The 21,700-nt window shown below is 43.5% G+C and overlaps 1 protein-coding gene across 1 annotated transcript in view; it reads left to right on the forward strand.

Moving 5' to 3' along the window:
* Window positions 1-1,199: 1,199 nt before the first annotated feature.
* Window positions 1,200-21,700, forward strand: part of LOC126195487 (uncharacterized) — a 101,601-nt gene continuing 81,100 nt past the window's right edge. The window contains exons 1-2 of the mRNA XM_049934115.1: window positions 1,200-2,945; window positions 14,380-14,616. Coding sequence (XP_049790072.1) covers window positions 1,200-2,945; window positions 14,380-14,616 — 1,983 coding nt within the window. The remainder of the gene's footprint in view (window positions 2,946-14,379; window positions 14,617-21,700) is intronic.

Consider the following 21,700-nt stretch of genomic DNA (forward strand, 5'->3'; position numbering starts at 1 on the left):
AAACTCTAGAATTTTACAAATCTATAAAAAACTGTGGTAAAAATAGAGGTAATTAACTAGAAAATTTGTGCTTTTTCTTAACATGAATTTTAAAATATAACAGCTCATTCGTTTTTTCATAAATTAAATAAATTCTAGAGTTTCATACTGTAGTGGACTGTTAAGGCAGCCAGTCCACAGTGACGGGTAGCCGACAGGGCACACGTACACACACGCCGACTGGCGCGAAGTCTGGAACAGGATTCGTAATGAATGTGATAAAGAAAAGAACGTAGCTACTAGAACACTGAACTTTTATATCGTCCTTTGGTATACAGCATTCTTGACGATACAAGTGAGACTATCTTGAGATACATGCAATGGTACAAATGGCGCCTTGCTAGGTCGTTGCCATTAACTTAGCTGAAGGCTATTCTAACTGTCTCTCGGCAAATGAGAGAAAGGCTTCGTACGTGTAGTCGCTAGCAATGTCGTCGTACAACTGGGGCGAGTGCTAGTACGTCTCTCGAGACCTGCCTTGTGGTGGCGCTCGGTCTGCGATCCTGACAGTGGCGACACGCGGGTCCGACATGTACTAATGGACCGCGGCCGATTTAAGCTACCACCTAGCAAGTGTGGTGTCTGGCGGTGACACCACACATACACCTGTAAGTATGGTTTGCATGTTGTGCAAAATTCATCGAAGAATCTCTCTAACTGGTGAAGAAAAGTGTACCTATAGCAACAAATGCAGCCATTAGTAAGTGGCGAATGATGAAATTTCACACGTAAAAAAAAATTATTTTGTTATGTTTTCGATCTTCCAGTGCAATGAGTGTGAATCCTGAATCCTTCCTGGTGAAGCTGACAAAGTTTTATGAATTTAATTGTAAAAGTATAGACAGTGGAAATTAAAATGTCCTGTAATGCCTCTCCTGCTCCAAGTCGGCTCGTTTGACGTCCTAGCCCCCTTGACGCCCCCGTCAGTTGTTGTTATCTCGTTCCTGACGAGATGGCAGTCGCCGTATTAAAAGCCATCTTTTTTCCCTTCTTTGTTTCAGAGCTCCGCCGTGTCAGAGCCACTCGTCGCCCCTGCGTACGAGCCCTGTCGCCGCCAGGGGAGTGGAGCAGTCGGCAACGCAGACCGCTCTTCGGTGCTGCGCACAGTGACGGCTAACCAGCCAACAGCAGCGGATGCCGACAACAGCCGGGCGGTCGTCATGTACGTCGGCAGAGATGGGGACACCTCCCCGCCGGGGTCGGCCCCACGCGCCGACGACACACCGCCAGCTGCAGCGGAGACACCCGCAGCGCTCGATCCACTGCTGTTACTGTGCCAGGCGGCCCAGCAGCAGGGCTACGAGAGCTTATCGGAAACTGAAGAAAATGAGCAACAGGTGGCCGTGGGCCCCGAGGTACACTTAGGAGAACCGTCGTTCTCAGATACTTCGCCAGAGAGCACAGACGCTGGGCAGTACGGAGAAAGTGTGGACGGACATTGCGAACTGCCCGTGGAAGAGCAGCGCGAACTGCCTGTGGAAGAGCAGCGCGAACTGTCTGTGGAACAACAACACGAACTGGCCGTGGAACAACACCACGAACTGCCCGTGGAAGAGCAACACCAACTGCCCTCGCAACAGCAACACGAATTGCCCGTAGGAGAGCATCACGAACTACCTGTCCAACAGAGCCACGACGTGCCCGCTTCGAGTACAATCCCGATCGCGATGAGAGTGAACGGCTTGGAAGTGAGTTGCCAGTTCAGGCAGCTGGACCTTACAGGAACAGCCCTGCTTCCAGCGGACGCCGTCGCCGGCCAGGGCCCCTTGACGGTGGCAGTCGCCCCGGTCTACGAAGAGTCGGGCGTCCCCCAGGCGCCAACAGAGAAGTTCATCTTCCTGTACCCTGATCCGTCATCAGTGTTCGAGGCGCCAGTGCCGCAAGTTGCCGTCCCCGCCATCGGGGAGAGCGACACCAGCGCCCTGTGCCAATACAGCGGCGGTGAGGCGCAACAGCGCTCAGAGTGGCAGCTCAAGGCGATCGAGTTCAACAACCCGGACAGCATGATGGCCTGCTACGAGAGGGACGACAAAGCCGAGCCCCCGGACAGCGGCAGGGACTCGCCGTTTTTGAAATGCTCGGTGCAGCACGGCAAACGCGCGCTCCATTTGGACTGCGACTTGAAATGCTGCAAGTTGAGCGACGATCACAGCTACGCGGCCAAAACACTGTCGGTCGGCGATTCCACCGCGCAGCTCTCCGAAATAGTGGAGGCGTCCCCGTCGGTCGCCCTTCAGGAGCTAGCGCCGACCGAATGTCCTCAAAATGCCGACGGCGAATCACAGAAACCTGACGAAGAGGCAGATGTAACGATAGCTACCCCCGATTCCACTGGAGAAACTCTGACAGCTGGAGCACAAGCTCTCCTGGCTGAAGATCCAGTCCGGGAAGAAACAGTGGTGTGTACGTCTGAAGTTCAGCCCAACAGTGACACTACAGAAAGCGACGTCAACAGCCCTGCAACGGCTGCATCAGATGCAGTCGTGACCACAGTAACCTCACAGGACGGAACGGCAGGGGAGAACTTGAAAACACCAGATGACAGATTGGACGACTCCGCGCCGAATGACTGCCATACGAACGGCGAAGTGAGGAATGCCGCCAGGGCGCCGCTCGGAAGACGAAGAAAGAACCCGGTGCGCCGTCACATCCTTCCCGCCACACCGCCCGTCGGTCGCAAACCCGTAGGCAGGAAACGCGCAGCAGCCGCACCGCCAGAGGCGCCCGTCGTCAGAAGAGGGCGAAAGAAGCGCGCCGCGCAGCCCGACCCTCCCGAGGAACCACAGAAGCGGCACGCCCGAGCAAACACGTACACCGCCCAGGAGCCCATCCTGCCGGAGCAAGTTGCCAAGGCTGCTACGGAAAGACCCAACCGAGTCTCCACCACCGGTTCTACACTCAAAAGGGTAAGCACGAGTAACTTCGCAAGTGTCTCCTAAACGATTTCTTCATAACAGTACGTACAGTAATATTGTTCGTAAAAGACAGTTTTTAAACACTTGGCGAAGAATCGCTCTAAGAGTCTAATACTTTTCTTGTCATATATTGTGACCGATAACCAGTGCTGTTTTTCTGGGGGAACGCTGGGGTGGGGGGGCACACCCCTAAACTTTTTCGTCGCCAAAGAAATTTTTTTACGATGTTGAGAACTTGGAAGAGTGTCAAAGATTTATTTCACGGACGTAAATTTTTTATTTCCTTTTTTGCTTCTTGGTAACCTAATACGAACGATACCAGTGTTGGTGGGAAAAGCGATGTCATTGACTTTTCAAGCATTTCTAAGCTCAAATGAAGTAGGCGAAACCGAGAAACACCCAAACAAGAGAATGTGGTATCGCACACTTCAGTTTACATCACCTCAAATGAAGTAGGCGATTCCCATCAACCCCTTAACAATAAAAGAAAATGGTATGGTACACTTCAACTGACCTATAATACACCTCAAATGAAACAGGTGAGTCCAATCAACCCTCCGACATACAAAACAATACAAGGAAATATTACCGAAAACATATTTTAACCTATATAATATCGCATATCCGTTTAGAACGACCATCGCCAACTATTAGCGGGCGAGGGCAATACACGCTTGTCGAACTGGCTGCCAGCGATTCAGTTGTCGAGAACGGTTGCCGCAGCTTCGAAATGGAGTCAACTGAATAGTCCGATACTTTTTTTTATTTTTTTTTTTAGTTAGACATGTTGATGACGTCATGGCTAAAAGCAGACGAGTGTTATCCAATGCTTCAGTTATAAGTAATTTTCGCTGCATTATATCCAATGTCGGAGTACCCTCAAACTTATCTTTTAGAAAAAAGCACTGCTGATAACCATGCGCATTGGTGGAAGACACATTGGCCGTCCGGCAGGCCCCGAAAGACTCGCACACAAAACAACTTTCGAAGGACAATAATGCAGACGGGCGAACCTCGTGGCTCATGCGCCACTTGCCTTTATATAGAAACAAAACAATCGACTGCATTATTGAATTTGAGATTTACAAAATAACAATTACAAGTCATGAAATAATTTTGGTTACGTGTATCAAAAAGTAGGCCATGTATTGCCCTATGAGTTGTAACTTATAGGACAAGTTTACATGGTTCCACGCATAATTCCAAAGAATATAAAGTACAATAATATAAATTAAATTTTAGTTAATTATAACCCAATTACTTTGAAAAAATGTAACGAACAGTATTTCGGTTTGCTCTCAAGTGAAGCTCATCATTTAGGTGATCATAATGAATAAATGTTGTAGCCTTTCAGAAATAGGGAAGAGGTAAATTTTCAAGAATATGTGGGGGCAACACGACTGCACAGTTCACATCACGAAATTTCAAAGTTGGATTATTAACAAACGGCTTATTCCCCTTAGTTGCTAATATGAATCGGGTAGTATATTACTGTGAAATTTAATCTGAGATAATAAAATCATTTGTACTAATTTTTTAAAGGGCAGTTTACTACTGAAACTGTGTGTAGACATAACAGTATAAAGTCCAGAAAGTTAAAAATTCGAGCTAAAATGACCGCTTCAGAGGATGTTGACACGAGGAAGGAATTTCAGATAGGGATGTGAAGGTAGTCCCATTTCTGCACAAGAAAAAAAAAATTCCCGATTTTTCCAGATTTCCCAGTTAAAAACTACGTTTTCCCCGGTGAAAATGCACTTTTTCCCGGATGGAAGTACACTAAACCCCGGGAGAAGGTAAGTTTTTTCCTTGTTAGGTGACAATGTATTTTCCCTCGGAGCTGTAAAACTTTCTACTTTTTGAATGGTAATAGAAGTCTACACCGGCGTAGAATTCCCGGCACTTCCGGGAATGAAACCCAACGAAAAACAACGCATTTTTGGAAGACTTTCTGTGCGCGGCAACATGTGCATTGCGGCGTACCTTCGTATTACGCTAAATACATGACGGTAACTTCCGAAGCACTGAGATCGAGACTGGACTACGCGATGCGCTTTTGTCATCTAGTCATAGCTCATATCACATGATCTCGCCAGCCAATGACAGGAGATATTCAAAGAATTGGACATGTGATGTAGGTAATCTAACAACTTCACAGTTAAACAGCGCGAGCATACAAATACAAAAAGTTAATAGTTTAAATTAATTATACATACAGTATAGCTATAATTGTATTAGTCGTCAAAATTTTTTGCTGTTTTTCCCGAAGGTGTGGTTAGGCAGGATCTTAAAGAGTACAGCTTCTATCGCACCTGCTGAATAATTCTGACAAGCACAATTATAAATTTCATTGCTGTGCACCGAACATTTCGTGGGTTTCCTAACGGAATAAATGTTCCGTCGTGTATTGCATAGTTTGGAATCTATGAAGGAAGTAAAATAAATATGAATAACTAACCTCGAAGCTTGCATTCTTTTAGCGTGTGTTATCCTCTAAGATACATCAAACACATAGTACATAGCAAAATTTTAAAAAATTACATAAATGGATGGTTTCTGCGTTTTTTGAGTGGCTGATCCTCAAAGTGCTAAATTTTGAATGAGAGCCTAAAGCTCCATGAGATAAGAAATTCATCCACACATAACATAATTCATCTTGAGAAAAAGGAAATTTACTTCGAAAGTAACTTCTTTTAAAAAAAATAGAAAAAAGACCTTGCTTCGACTAGGGTGGGGATGAGCGAGAGGCACAGTGCATGCTATTAATTGTGTGTTGATGGGCAGGTGATATTTGCTGCAGGCGACTTTATGTCCACAATCACAACTACAGATATTCACCTCTTACAGTATCGGATGAGAGCGAATATTAAATTTTATATTGATTTTTAACATATGTTTTACGGCAGGGATTGTGCGTAGTGCCATAAAAATTGAAAATAACAAAAAAATGACGCCACATTTGTCATTGCTTAGTTTTGTAAGGACCTGGGAGGTACGAAACGATACATTACGGGACAGTTGATTTACGACTCTCTTCTAACGTACAGGCGTTTGCTGAATAATGTCGCTTTTCTTTAATAACAAGAAATTGCTAGTAAGTAGCAGAAGACCCGACCTTTTGCAGACAAACTTGGTATATCTGCCCAACAAAGCAGAGTTTTGTTCACTACACTTTCAGCCAAATCAGTGAATGTGGAACGTAGGAAACCCATATGGAATGTAAGAGCTACATTATTTAAGGTAGCAAATAAGTCACCCCAAATGTCGCTTGAGGAAAAACCACATAGACGAGACGATTAATCGTCAAAAGCAATAAAACCGTTTTCCAGCACAGAAGAAACCAATTCCACAATTGTGCCAAAAATCTTTTGAACTAAAAGTAATTACATTCACAACAATATTCATGTATTAGAAGGTCGAGTGAAGTGTAGGAATGGGCGAATCATTAGACTTCATAAAAATTTTTTAAGGGCCAATGATAGTGAATGTCATAATAACAGTAGACCACAGAAATATATGCTTCTCAAGCATGAAATATGTTTTTGTATTTTCTTGCATTCAGAGGAGTAAGCTGCAAACATATATTCGAAAGTAACAATATTATGAAAAGGATAGTTGCTACTCACCATATAGCGGAAATGCTGAATTGCAGATATGTTGTTGTTGTGGTCTTCAGTCCTGAGACTGGTTTGATGCAGCTCTCCATGCTACTCTATCCTGTGCAAGCTTCTTCATCTCCCAGTACCTACTGCAACCTACATCCTTCTGAATCTGCTTAGTGTACTCATCTCTTGGTCTACCTCTACGATTTTTACCCTCCACGATGCCCTCCAATGCTAAATTTGTGATCCCTCGATGCCTCAAAACATGTCCTACCAACCGATCCCTTCTTCTAGTCAAGTTGTGCCACAAACTTCTCTTCTCCCCAATCCTATTCAATACCTCCTCATTAGTTACGTGATCTACCCACCTTATCTTCAGCATTCTTCTGTAACACCACATTTCGAAAGCTTCTATTCTCTTCTTGTCCAAACTAGTTATCGTCCATGTTTCACTTCCATACATGGCTACACTCCATACAAATACTTTCAGAAACGACTTCCTGACACTTAAATCTATACTCGATGTTAACAAATTTCTCTTCTTCAGAAACGCTTTCCTTGACATTGCCAGTCTACATTTTATATCTTCTCTACTTCGACCATGATCGGTTATTTTACTCCCTAAATAGCAAAACTCCTTTACTACTTTAAGTGTCTCATTTCCTAATCTAATTCCCTCAGCATCATCCGACTTAATTTGACTACATTCCATTATCCTCGTTTTGCTTTTGTTGATGTTCATCTTATATCCTCCTTTCAAGACACTGTCCATTCCGTTCAACTGCTCTTCCATGTCCTTTGCAGTCTCTGACAGAATTACAATGTCATCGGCGAACCTCAAAGTTTTTACTGCTTCTCCATGAATTTTAATACCTACTCCGAATTTTTCTTTTGTTTCCTTTACTGCTTGCTCAATATACAGATTGGATAACATCGGGGAGAGGCTACAACCCTGTCTCACTCCTTTCCCAACCACTACTTCCCTTTCATGCCCCTCGACTCTTATAACTGCCGTCTGGTTTCTGTACAAATTGTAAATAGCCTTTCGCTCCCTGTATTTTACCCCTGCCACCTTCAGAATTTGAAAGAGAGGATTCCAGTTAACATTGTCAAAAACTTTCTCTAAGTCTACAAATGCTAGAAACGTAGGTTTACCTTTTCTTAATCTTTCTTCTAAGATAAGTCGTAAGGTTAGTATTGCCTCACGTGTTCCAACATTTCTACGGAATCCAAACTGATCTTCCCCGAGGTCGGCTTCTACCAGTTTTTCCACTCGTCTGTAAAGAATTCGCGGTAGTATTTTGCAGCTGTGACTTATTAAACTGATAGTTCGGTAATTTTCACATCTGTCAACACCTTCTTGAAGTCTGAGGTCTGAGGGTATTTCGCCTGTCTCATACATCGTGCTCACCAGATGGTAGAGTTTTGTCATGACTGGCTCTCCCGAGGCCATCAGTAGTTCTAATGGAATGTTGTCTACTCCCGGGGCCTTGTTTCGACTCAGGTCTTTCAGTGCTCTGTCAAACTCTTCACGCAGTATCTTATCTCCCATTTCGTCTTCATCTACATCCTCTTCCATTTCCATAATATTGTCCTCAAGTACATCGCCCTTGTATAAACCCTCTATATACTCCTTCCACCTTTCTGCCTTCCCTTCTTTGCTTAGAACTGGATTGCCATCTGAGCTCTTGATATTCATACAAGTGGTACTCTTCTCTCCAAAGGTCTCTCTAATTTTCCTGTAGGCAGTATCTATCTTACCCCTAGTGAGACAAGCCTCTACATCCTTACATTTGTCCTCTAGCCATCCCTGCTTAGCCATTTTGCACTTCCTGTGCTAAATACATGACGGTAACTTCCGAAGCACTGAGATCGAGACTGGACTACGCAGAAACCCAAGGATTTCTATTAGCCCTCGTCTTTTTACCTACTTGATCGTCTGCTGCCTTCACTACTTCATCCCTCAGAGCTACCCATTCTTCTTCTACTGTATTTCTTTCCCCCATTCCTGTCAATTGTTCCCTTATGCTCTCCCTGAAACTCTCTACAACCTCTGGTTCTTTCAGTTTATCCAGGTCCCATCTCCTTAAATTCCCACCTTTTTGCAGTTTCTTCAGTTTCAATCTGCAGTTCATAACCAATAGATTGTGGTCAGAATCCACATCTACCCCAGGAAATGTCTTACAATTTAAAACCTGGTTCCTAAATCTCTGTCTTACCATTATATAATCTATCTGATACCTTTTAGTATCTCCAGGATTCTTCCATGTATACAACCTTCTTTTATGATTCTTGAACCAAGTGTTAGCTATGATTAAGTTATGCTCTGTGCAAAATTCTACAAGGCGGCTTCCTCTCTCATTCCTTCCCCCCAATCCATATTCACCTACTATGTTTCCTTCTCTCCCTTTTCCTACTGACGAATTCCAGTCACCCATGACTATTAAATTTTCGTCTCCCTTCACTACCTGAATAATTTCTTTTATCTCGTCATACATTTCATCTATTTCTTCATCATCTGCAGAGCTAGTTGGCATATAAACTTGTACTACTGTAGTAGGCATGGGCTTCGTGTCTATCTTGGCCACAATAATGCGTTCACTATGCTGTTTGTATTAGCTTACCCGCAATCCTATTTTTTTATTCATTATTAAACCTACTCCTGCATTACCCCTATTTGATTTTGTATTTATAATCCTGTAATCACCTGACCAAAAGTCTTGTTCTTTCTGCCACCGAACTTCACTAATTCCCACTATATCTAACTTTAACCTATCCATTTCCCTTTTTAAATTTTCTAACCTACCTACCCGATTAAGGGATCTGACATTCCACGCTCCGATCCGTAGAACGCCAGTTTTCTTTCTCCTGATAACGATGTCCTCCTGAGTAGTCCCCGCCCGGAGATCCGAATGGGGGACTATTTTACCTCCGGAATATTTTACCCAAGAGAACACCATCATCATTTAATCATACAGTAAAGCTGCATGTCTTCGGGAAAAATTACGGCTGTAGTTTCCCCTTGCTTTCAGCCGTTCGCAGTACCAGCACAGCAAGGCCGTTTTGGTTAATGTTACAAGGCCAGATCAGTCAATCATCCAGACTGTTGCCCCTGCAACTACTGAATAGGCTGCTGCCCCTCTTCAGGAACCACATGTTTGTCTGGCCTCTCAACAGATACCCCTCCGTTGTGATTGCACCTACGGTACGGCCATCTGTATCGCTGATGCACGCAAGCCTCCCCACCAACGGCAAGGTCCATGGTTCATGGGGGGAATTGCAGATAGGCACAACAAAAACACTATCGGAAAATGAACTTCGTCGGACACACACACACACCTGAATGCAGTCTCTGGCTCTTGAGGTCACACCAAGCTGCGGTCATTGTGTGTGTGTTTTATCTCCGACGAAGGTCTTCTTCAAATTTTTTGTTGTGCCTATCTACGACACAGCATCTCCGGTTATAACGAGTAGCAACGATCCTTTTCATAATGTTGTTCCATTCCATCCTGAATTTTCTATTGTTGATATTCGATAGTATTTCTTCATAAATAAGTTGCAGCTTATGTCGGTGAATCGGTGTGATTAGGATGTGTTTAAATGTATTCCACGATAATTCACGTCTCTTAATAATTTAATAATACATGGAAAGCAAAATTGTAACAGCTGTTTCGTTGATTAAGTATAAAATAACTAAAAATAAACGTTATCCTAACGACGCATGTGATTCTGATTTGCCACCGCTTGGAGCGCTAGTATAGCTCCAGCTGTCAAATGGAAACTACTTTCACACCAGAGAGTGTCGTGAGTGTATGTATTAGACCATAGACCATAGATAACATAGATTGCGCATAACGTCACCGAAACCAACATCTAAGTCACGTGACTCTGGCACGAAGCTCAAATGGCTCTAATCACTATGGGACTTAACATCTGAGGTCATCAGTCCCCTTGACTTAGAACTACTTAAGCCTAACTAACCTAAAGACATCTCACACATCCATGCCCGAAGCAGGATTCGAACCTGCGACCGTAGCAGCAGCGCGGTTCCGGACTGAAGCGTCTAGAACCGCTCGGCCACATAGGCCGGCTGAGTATGTCATTACGTATTTATAGTGCACTATTTATGATATTTTTGTTACTGATCAACTGTTTACTTTTTACTAGATGCAGAAGTAAAGACCTTCACATATGGTCAGCCAAGTCTTCTTTTGTGTCATACAGATAAGGTAAAGTGACGAAAACCTCGGATAAATTCTAGTGTCCGGTTCCACATCTGCTTTGAGCAATGACGTCATACCTAAGGCAAAGACGCTACGTATAATCAATCTATGAAAGCAACGGGTCATATTGTGTATGTGCGTACAAATGTAGCAGACGATAAAATTACAATGACAATCACGCAGTTATTTACTTAGTCATGAATTACGTCGAAACGAAGAAGATAACGAAAACAATTAAGAACAAGAATTAAAACAAATTTTCATCTCTGGTAAGAAGTATTCTCGTAATTTATGCGACTAGAGAAGCACAGAGAACCTTTAAATTGCATTACAGTATAGCACATTGTGAAGTCATGCTGTTATAAAATAGCGTTAATTTTATGTTAATCATTGAATCTAACGGCAGAAGCGCGGGAAAGTTGGGGTTTTGACGGGGGGAGAAACTAGAATGTATGAAACGGGAAAATTAAACGAATCACAACAAATACAAAAGAGCAGCACAAAATGAGGAGAAACCGACACACTAGATCCTAAAAGAAAAGCCAGTGCATGACAAACGAACATCTACAAAATTGGAATCGATTACTGGAATTAACCTCTTTAGGTAAATTGCAGTTGCAGATTACAGGGTTTCATGATTCACATGTAAATTATTTTTGCAGTTGCTCGAACAGTCCACGGGTATACTGCCGGTTCATAGTGTCCAACGGGCACAATATTTCGGCGATCAGACATGTCGCCATCGTCAGGTGCGCTGACGAACTTCCGTACAGTAGCGCACTATCGGAAAAATCGGCCGTATATTAAAGAAACACCGAGTTAGAACCGTCTTTTGCCCGCCCAATAAAACACGGGCATTACTGGGAAGTGCGAAAGATGACCTCGGTTTGAGGAAGGCCGGCATATACTAAATTCCCTGTGAGTGTGGGAAGACTTATATCGGACAAACAGTACGCACCATCGAAGATCGTTGACGAGAACATCAAAGGCACACACGACTGAAATATCCAAATAAGTCGGCGGTAGCAGAGCAGTGTTTGTCCGAGAAACACGAGATGGATTATGAGCGTACCAAGATCCTGGCTCAGACCTCTAAATATTGGGACAGCGTTATAAGGGAGGCTATTGAAATTCGCACCAGGGAAGATCTTATCAACCGAGATTGCGGCTACAATCTCAGCAAGGCTTGGGACCCGGCATTGAATGTAATTAAGAAGACTCAGCAAGAAGTACGAACTGGTGGCCAGGGCGGACGTAGCAAGCACATCGACGCTACGACAGATTCCGACGCCCACGTCTTCGCTGGCGCGGACGGCGAAGAGTGTGGCCCGCGGGGGGAGGGGATTTAAATCGGCCGCCCGCCCTCAGGAGCTCAGTTCGTCAGCGCACCTGACGATGGCGACATGTCTGATCGCCGAAATATTGTGCCCGTTGGACACTATGAACCGGCAGTATACCCGTGGACTGTTAGAGCAACAAATACGCAGGGAGAAACTGAAGAATCAGATTTTTTCAGTTATATACACTGAAACGTAATACCATTTCTACATTTGTAATTCCTCTCTAAAACTACTGCGGTGTACGAGGTGCGTCAATAAAGTAATGAGACTGATTTTCTTTGCAAGATGTGGAGCATTTCGAGGAGGAGTTCTAAAACCCTTCAGGCTTGCGTAGGCACAATATCTTTGACCTTGGTCTATAAGCTCGGCGGAGGCGTCCCTCTCGGGTCGGTGCGAAACTCCTCCGCCTGACCCACCCAAATCTCCTGGTTCCGACTTACTCGACGAGGGTATGTGTGCATTCCTCCGTCAGTCACCCATCTTAAAAGACCTAGACGAATTCCGTCGATCACGAAAAGCCTATCCGTAAGATTCCCCCCACTCTCCTATGAGTCAGGACTAGCAGGCAAAGCACCATAAATGCTAATACTGCACGTGCCTGAGGATTGCACGTCAAGTTAGCGGCACACGATGCAACTGTTGAGTCGTGAGTTGTGCTGTAATAAGTTAATACGTGTTTGTGTGTCTCGTCACGGAAATGGAACCGCATAATATTACGCAACGGTATGCCATTTCTTTTTGCGTTAAATTGGGTGAAAACGCGACGACAACTTACGGTAAGCTTCAGAAGGCTTTTTGAGAGGAGGTTATGTCAAGAGATCACGTTTTTCATTGGCATAAAATATTTAGTGAAGGCAGAACGAATGAATGTTAAAGATGAAGACCGCAGTGAACGACCATCAACCTCACGGACGGATGTCAACTTGTCCAGGGTGCATGAACTCATACGATCTGATCGAAGATTATCCGTGAAAATGATTGCAGAAGAACTGAACATCAGTCGAGAAACGGTTCAATAATAACTGAAGATCTTGGTATGAGAAAGATTTGTGCAAAAATGGTCCCCAAAAATCTCACACCACAACAGCGGAAACACGGAAAAATGTGGCAGCCGATCTGTTACAGCAAACCACAGCCACCTCGTTCACCAGATACCGCTCCGATCGAATTTTTTCTGGAAAAATGTGGCAGCCGATCTGTTACAGCCAACCACAGCCACCTTGTTCACCAGATAACGCTCCAATCGAATTTTTTCTATCTCCAAGAGTCATAATGGCGGTCAAGGGACACCATTTTCAAACAACGTAAGATGCTCAAAAAGCTGTGACGAGGATCTTGGAGGATATTACAGAAGATGAGTGTGGGATCGCACACTAGAATTGACCCAAAATATTAGTTGTATAAGTGAATTAGTTTAAAAGTTGAAAGTTAGGCTGGATGTTGACCCTTGGATTTAAAAGTTCGTGAATTGTTAAGCTTTTGAGACGACTAGCTCACTATATCAGTATAATCAATCACCTATCGTGATATCGTTCCAGTGTCAGTACTAGATAAAGCAAAAGTCAGAAAACATCTCTGCTAAATTTGTGTAAATGCCTGACATTATGCACATAAACGAATTTCCATTCTTACAAAAGCTTACTAAGCATTTCAGACATATTGTGGAATCGTTAGAAAACTAATGGAAATGAGCGTATGGCATCGTTGGCCGGGAGGCCCCTAGTGGGGGAGAAAACTAATGCTGCTTTCGAAATTGTTATTTTGTCTTCTAGTCCTGTGGAAGCGGTGAAGTACAAGATCCACAGTGCAAAATAAAATAAAAAGTATTCACCAAGGAACATTCATTTTGTCACTTGTTAAAAGAACTGTCAATACATTTCAACTTAACCACATGTAGAAACGATAACCACTGCTTTATTATCAGGAATTTTGGAGAAATTAGGTTGACTGGACTACTACATATGTAAGAAGACTACAGTTCGTTGAAGTGTCAAAATCAGTAATGATTTCAGTTATAAATGAGAGAAACTGTAACTGTCAGCTCCACTTTACACAGTGTGTAATTGTAATGAATGGAACTCAGCTTCCTGCCCCGAGTCACGTGACTGAGATGTTGGTTTCAAGCGTTAACTCGGTAGAGATGAGGGACATGCGCGGTATATATTATATATGGACTATGTTGTAGACAGTGGTATTGCCGTGTGATCTTTTGTAGACTTTGTAGTCTCTTGTAGTCACGAGTCGCTGTCTGTGTTTTCAGGGGGGAGGACGCCGGCGGCGAGGAGCTGGGCCCGGCCGTCGTCGCCGGCCTGCTGCAGCACTGGCGGACAGCACGGTGGACGAGGAGGTGGCGGTGGTAGCCCGCGACACGCACCGCAAGAAGGGTCTGAGGGACACAGCGGCTCGGCGCGCCGCCGATGCCAGCACGGCTCGGCGCGCCGCCGATGCCAGCAGCCGCTATTGCTTCAAGTGGACGCTGCAGCCCCTGTCCGCACAGGTACAAACAGTGCGAAGCTATTGACGACGGCTGTAGGCTACAATGTTCCGGGTGCAGTTGTGGAGTTAAGATTGCAACACCGTGGACGTGGCGTGCAGTGAATGTGGTACTACGTGCTTGGCTATGCGGAGGTTTCAGTACAACTCTAAGTAACATCACCAATGTAACTCTTCAGGCTTTCCCAGCGATCTAATCACATATCGGGTTGTGGGGCGGTCTGTTGGATATCAGCGTGGCACTTGCACGATATATCGCGCAAGTACGGTGCTGACAGAATGCCCGATGACCTGAGTCGTCGACAACACCGACACCGAGATGTCACAGTGGTTAGCACACTGGGCTTGCATTTGGGAGGATGACTGTTCAAACCGACGTCCAGCCATCCTGATTCCCCTTACTTGCTTCAGGCAAATGCCAGGATGGTTCCTCTGAAAGGGCACAGCTGCCTTCCCTCCCCATCCTTCCCTAATCCGATGGGACCGATGACCTCGCTGTGTGGTCCCCTCCCCCAAATCGACCAACCCACCGACTGTCTCCAATGATTATGCTGCATATTCCTCTTTCAGAATCAATTTTGAATGTTGGTTCTTTGTGAGATGTTTTACATACTGATCAGCCAAAACCTTATGACCACTGCCCATCGCGATGTCGGATGCCGCCTGGTAGCATTGTGGGCACTTGACACAGTAACAAAAGTGTGTAAACAGAGAAGACACGTACGGCGGATAACCTTGGTGAAGATATGGGCTGCAAATGGGGAAATCCATTTAGATAAGCGACTTTGACAAAGGGGAGATAATTATTATGCAGAGTGTGTGAAAGAGTATCTTGAAAATGTCAAAGCTAGTCAAATGCTCACATGCTACTGTCACTGGTGTATACGCAAAGAGGTATGAGGACGGTGAAACTACCTTTAGCTGCTAAATTGTCAGATGTCCGCGATTCTTCACAGAATGTCGGGTTCAGAGGCTTGTCTGCTGTGTAAAGTACGATAGACAGTGACCTGTGGCATCTCTGCTTAATTGAGCACAATGCTGGTGCACACACAAGTGTTTTGGTGCACACCAATCATCGTACACTGTCGAACGTGGAGCTCCACAGCAGACCACCTCTACATGTGCACGTATTGACCCAGCAACATTGTCAGTTACGACTGCAGTTGGCACGAGACCATAGGTCAGTGAGAAATGGGTGAATCATTTTTGTGCTACACCAGCTCGACGGTCGTCTCAACAGATGCCATCATTGAGTTGAGCAGCGGCTCGAAACGTACAGCATGCCACAGACGTAGGTTGCTGGGAGCAGTATTATGCTGTGGGAGATATTCTCCTGCTCTTGCATGGGACCTTTGGCAGTATTCGAAGACACGCTGATAGCTGCAAACGACCTGCATCGCATTGTGCTCGATGTCCTCCTCGACGGCGATGTCATCATTCAGCAGTATAATTGTCCTTGTCTTGGTTCCAGAACCGTGCTACAGTGGTTTGAGGAGCATTATAGTGAACTCACACTGATTTCTCAGTGACAAAATTCGTCTGATGTAAATCCAGTGGAACGCATCTCAGTCGCTATCAGGTGCCATCACCTTGTACGCAAATCAGTGTCCCCCTTATTTAAGCGAATTACATGACCCTTGCATAGACATCTAATGCCACATTCCTCCACAAACCTACCAACAAACTCTCATTCCGAAGATGGACTAACAAGCTATTAAGCAGGTGGTCATAATGTTTTGGCACATAAAGATAAAGGTCTACCAGAGTTTGTTGGAATTTGACTTTGTATTGAGTCTGTGGTGTAGATGAATCCACAACTTTCATCTGAATACCCAATGCCATGCACATGACTAGTGACTTGGAGGACAAACATTGTTTACTAGTTCTATTTTGTCAAAAACTGGCATTTTGAGCCCGTGGCTGTGTACAAAATATAGTTTGACTCTTACACAGAATATTACAGTAACCAGCCACTTCTTACAATGCTATTTATTTGTTTACGTAACCAAAACATCTTTCATTTAATAATAATAATTTGTCTACATCACTTAAAATTGTCGTGAGGCACAATTACAATTAAAAAGACGTTGTCTCACATCTTATTTTCGTTGTAGGGCATCACCACCCCAAGGACGTTTCGTCAGGTGGGGAAACAAAACACGAAATATAATGTAAAACGTGAACTAGCCATCTGAAGATGAACCTTTTGGTTCAAAAATGGTAACAGTGCTGTTTAAATAAATAAATAGCATTGTAAAAAGTGGCTGGGTACTTAATCTTATGTGTAAGAGTCAACCTATATATTGTTTACTAGACTGTGCAAGGATAGTCACATCATGTGCCTTGATTGAGGAAGTGGGCCCTTTTCTCTCTCTCTCTCTCTCTCTCTCTCACACACACACACACACACACACACACAAAAGTGTGATGATGCCTGGAGCAGCACAGATTCTGTATGGAGGCTTCATTGAAGTAGCAGCAGCAGAGAAAAGTGACCCAACAGTAATGCATCAGACATCACTGGACACAGGAGGGGCATACTTTGTCTTTTCTAAGTCCTGATTATCTGTACAGTGTCACAGTGGTTGCATTAGGGTGCCGAGGCATTGAGGAGAATGAACATTGCCAGACTGCATTTGTTGTTGTCATAGAGCAACAGCACCTGACACGATGGTGGGGTACCATTGGGTAAACAATGTGATCATCTAATTCACGTGGCCAGTAATTTAAATAGCAGCCATGACATTTCTGTTCATTTAACTCTGGTGGCTGTGCCCTATATTTGAGGCCCCCACGATGTTATCTTTCATCGACGTAATGCAAACCGCACGTTCTGCGAGCTGTTCTGTCCTACCTCATACAGAGGGTGGTCCACAGTTACCCTGGTCAGTACAAGGTGCTACCCAAAATATGTGAGAGTTTCATTGTAAAAATCAGAGAAACACACTTATATCCTAAAGTCCTCTATCACCTTCAAAGTAGTCAACTCAAGCTTGTGTGCAACGGTTTCAGAGTTGTTCCCATTTTTGGAAGCACTTCTAGTCCACAGGGTGGAGGGTGTTCAGGACCCGTTGTGATTCCACTCGAATGTCTTCAATTGCCATTGCCATTGCCATGTTGTTTTTGATCAGGAATTCTTTCCAAACGAGTGATGTGTGCCTGAGTATATAGTCATGGTGCACCAACCAGTCTTCTTTTTTCCACAGCTCTGGCCGTTTGGGCCAACAGTTTTTCCTCATTCGCCTCAAAACCTCACAATAAAATTGCCCATTTACAGTTCGACCAGTTGGAACAAACTCCTTATGCACTATTCCCTAAATGTCAAAAAACTAAAAGATCAGCATTAACCTCATGTTGCTGCAAACCTATCGAGCTTTTTTCAGCCTTGGAGTGGATGGCATTTTCCATTGTGATAACTGCTGCTTTGTTTCAGGGTCATAAACCATAGACCCAAGATTCATTACCTGTTATGACTCTGGATAAGAATTTTGGTCACTCTTCCACTCTAGGTTGCAGCTCAGTGCACGTCTGAATCCTGAGGTTTCTTTGGTTGATGCTGTGAAGATGAGGGACAAACTTTGCTGCAATTTGTCTCATGTTCAGTTTGTTGGCTAGAATTCATTGACATGTACTGTGTGGTATCCACAAGTCTCTTACAAACACTGTAAATTGTTCACCTTCAGTCTTCATGAATCACGCCACGCAGTTTCACTATAATTCCCTGTGTTGTGCGTGTTGACAGTCAACTGCAATGTTTGTCATCTTCCTCAGATTCTCTGCCTTCCTTGAAGCACTTCAATCACTCAAATGTTGTTGCTCAACTCACTGGACTCTTACCAAATGCCCCTGTCAACAAGTGGTGGGTTTCAGCTACAGTTTTATTCAACTTGAACAGAATTTGATGCAAATCCATTGCTCCTTCACGTTATACATTCCACAATTCGCACAAGTCCTGACACATACCATGACAACTCGCAACTGCATGCACCAAATATGATGCAACTTCGTGCCACAGTAGTGAAGATGTGTACCTGGAGACATCGTATTGCTACTGATTTCACTGGTACAGTGAAATTCTCAGATATTTCGGGTAGCACCTCATTCATACTCCAAATTTCTCACCCACTGAAATTGTCTGGCCGTAGGTTGTCGAGAGACGGGCAAGCAGATCCTCACCAGCCACTGCGATTGATAACAAATTCTGACACGGAGTTGGGCCAGTGTGGAATGCTCTGTATCTGTCATCCGAGATCAGTTTGACTTGATGCCCAGCTGGGTTAGAGCCATTGTTGATCTAGAGATGGCAGCTATGTGTACTATGTATCACATCTTGTACAGCCTCAAGTCACCTGTAAGTTTAATAAATCATTTTTACTGGTTTATTGTAAAAGCACATAAGTAAACTTTCATCATTTGCTGGCCTTCCTAGTGTTGCAATTTTAATGCCCAGTATTTTATGTAATAGGTTCACTGTAGGCTGTGAAGTGCACTGAAACAGTAACATATTTCGCATTACCATAGCAATGTTTTCTAAGCAGCTTATGTGGTTAAGGAAATAATTTTAAATTCTAATTTGTTAAAGATTCCAAATCATTTATTCAGGCCATCTTCAATAAATACTATACCACATTTCAGAAACAGAATCTTTTCTACGTATTTTATGCTTAAAGCAAATACAATTATAATTGTGAATTAAAAAAGTATTCTGTGAAATATAATATCTGACCAGTTCCACAGTTTTGTTACTTTTATCTCCTACAGAAAAATATCCCCACAAATAACCAATAATGATTCCTGGACACATAGACTTTCTGTGGACTTTAATAATACATTCCCAGTTGATCTACAGACTGACAAATTGAGAAAATTAATGCTGCCATCAGTTTTCATGCTCAACTGTAAATATAATTTTGGGTTTATCTGAGTAAGTTTGTCAGTTATGTCATGGTACCTCTAAATAAGACTATATTGACATCAACATACCACTGATAATATGAGTTCTGTTAGAAAAGTATCCAACCTTATTAGAAAAGTATCCAATCTTATTGTTTTTTGTGAACAATTGATGGATTTGAATCTAGTGCACTTGCATGATCGACCTTGATCCTTCATGCACATGCATGAATTTTTTCCCACCCGTCAATATCATCTGTTGCAGGCAAGCAACAGTTGAGTGAGGTAGTGTGAAGTGCTCACATCTTTTTTTCATTGCAAGGGAAATGACAGAATAACTGGAGCTGTGCTACTGCATTGGATTTTGCCAGAAATTGGACAACAGCCAGGTGAAAACCATTTGGAAGATTCAGACAGCTTTCAGTAATAATGCCATGGGCATCACACAGAGTAAGGAATTAACTGGCTTAAAGATGGCTGCACATTGGTGGAGAGCGAGCAGTTCTCTGGTCGCCCATCAACATGCTGAAAAGACTAAGTCACTGCTAAAGTGAATGCTGTGGTGATGCAGAACCATCATGTGACTATCAGAGAAATTGTGGAAGAGGTGGGCGCCAGCACTTTTTCCATTGTGATCAAAGATTTGGGCATGAAGAGAGTTCTGATAAAATGTGTGCTAAAGCTGCTGACAGTGAAGCAAAACCAAGTTTGTGTGGAAGTCCCACAGGACATGCTGGACTTCACAAACAATGATCCCAACTTCATGAACACCGTAATCACTGGCCGTGAGTCCTCTGCATGTGGATACGGCCTGGAAACCGAATCCCAGTCGTCACAGTGGAAGCATCCCTTATCACCAAGACCAAAGAAGGCCCACCAAGTGTGCAGCAATATCAAAGTGATGCTGACTACTCTCTTTGACTCCTGTGGTGTGGTACACCACGAGTATGCACCACAGGGTCAAACGATCACCAAAGAGCACTACAGGGATGTCCTCCGTCGCCTATGTGTTGCTGTGCCATCCAAGAGACCTTACTTGCAGTCAACAGGAAATTGGTGCCTCCATCACAATAGGGCTTCAGCACATTCCTTGGACTTGATTCAGAATGTTTCGGTTCAAATCCAGATTCCTGTGCTTCAAAAGGCTCATTACTCTCCTGATATGGCCCCCTGCGTCTTCTAGCTATTCCCTAAATTCAAGAGGCCATTGAAAGGAATATGATTTCAAATAAGAGAGGACGTTATGGCCGCAATGACAACTGAGCTAAATGCCATTCCAAAAGAAGCTTTTTTGGCATGCTTCCAACAATGATGGCACCATTGGGAGAAGTATATGGAGTCCAAAGGGAATTACTTTGAGGGTGATTAGGTGTCCAGTGTTCTAGGTAAGCCAGTCTTTTTTTTTTTTTTTTTTTTTTTTTTGGGCCCAAGATCGGATACTTTTCTAACAGATCTCGCAGAGTATTTTCTCTTTTGCATTGGGAAATGCCCCAAAAAAGTCAAATTTAAAGTAATTGAGGAATATTCTTGACAAGTTGCTTGATAAACTATTACCAATTGCTAAGCCATCTCCCATTCCATAATTTTTTCCATTAAAGGTAAAGAACTGGAAATCAAGGTTAAATTGCAAGAAGCCTAACAGATCTACCATTCTTTATTTTTCTTTAAGCCTCTGATTGCCATTCCCATAATCCTAAGAAAGCTTAAAATAAAGTACTGCAGATCTTTTCTTTTCTAACTTATCTATAACTTCTAATTTTTGTTAGATTATTAGAACAAATATGGGTTTACTTGTTGTCTTCCTAGCACATGAAAACTGCTTGTATGTTCAGCAGCAGCAAGAAATATGATACAGGTTAACAGTCATTGTCAGTGGCCAATTTCCTATTACTGTCAGCTTTACATGAGTTGGAAATTGCAGACCCTTAGCTCCAAGAGAAAGGTTTAAGCAAGTAAATAGAGGAAATCTCCGCACATTTATCTCAAGATAAAATGCAAAAAGTAGAAAAATATTTCAGGACTGCCCAAATGTGAGATTGGGGCCCACATCGACTTCCAGTGGGGAAAACATGAGTCATGTGTCTAATAGCATTTTCTAAACAAAAATATTCGGTCTAATTATATAAGAATAGTGCAGGCTTTGTTTTTATTATTTGCAGAACGTCTGCTGTGCACGTAGTATAATCTGAAAGCCA

The sequence above is a fragment of the Schistocerca nitens genome, chromosome 7, assembly GCF_023898315.1.
Source record: "Schistocerca nitens isolate TAMUIC-IGC-003100 chromosome 7, iqSchNite1.1, whole genome shotgun sequence".
Classification (NCBI taxonomy): domain Eukaryota; kingdom Metazoa; phylum Arthropoda; class Insecta; order Orthoptera; family Acrididae; genus Schistocerca; species Schistocerca nitens.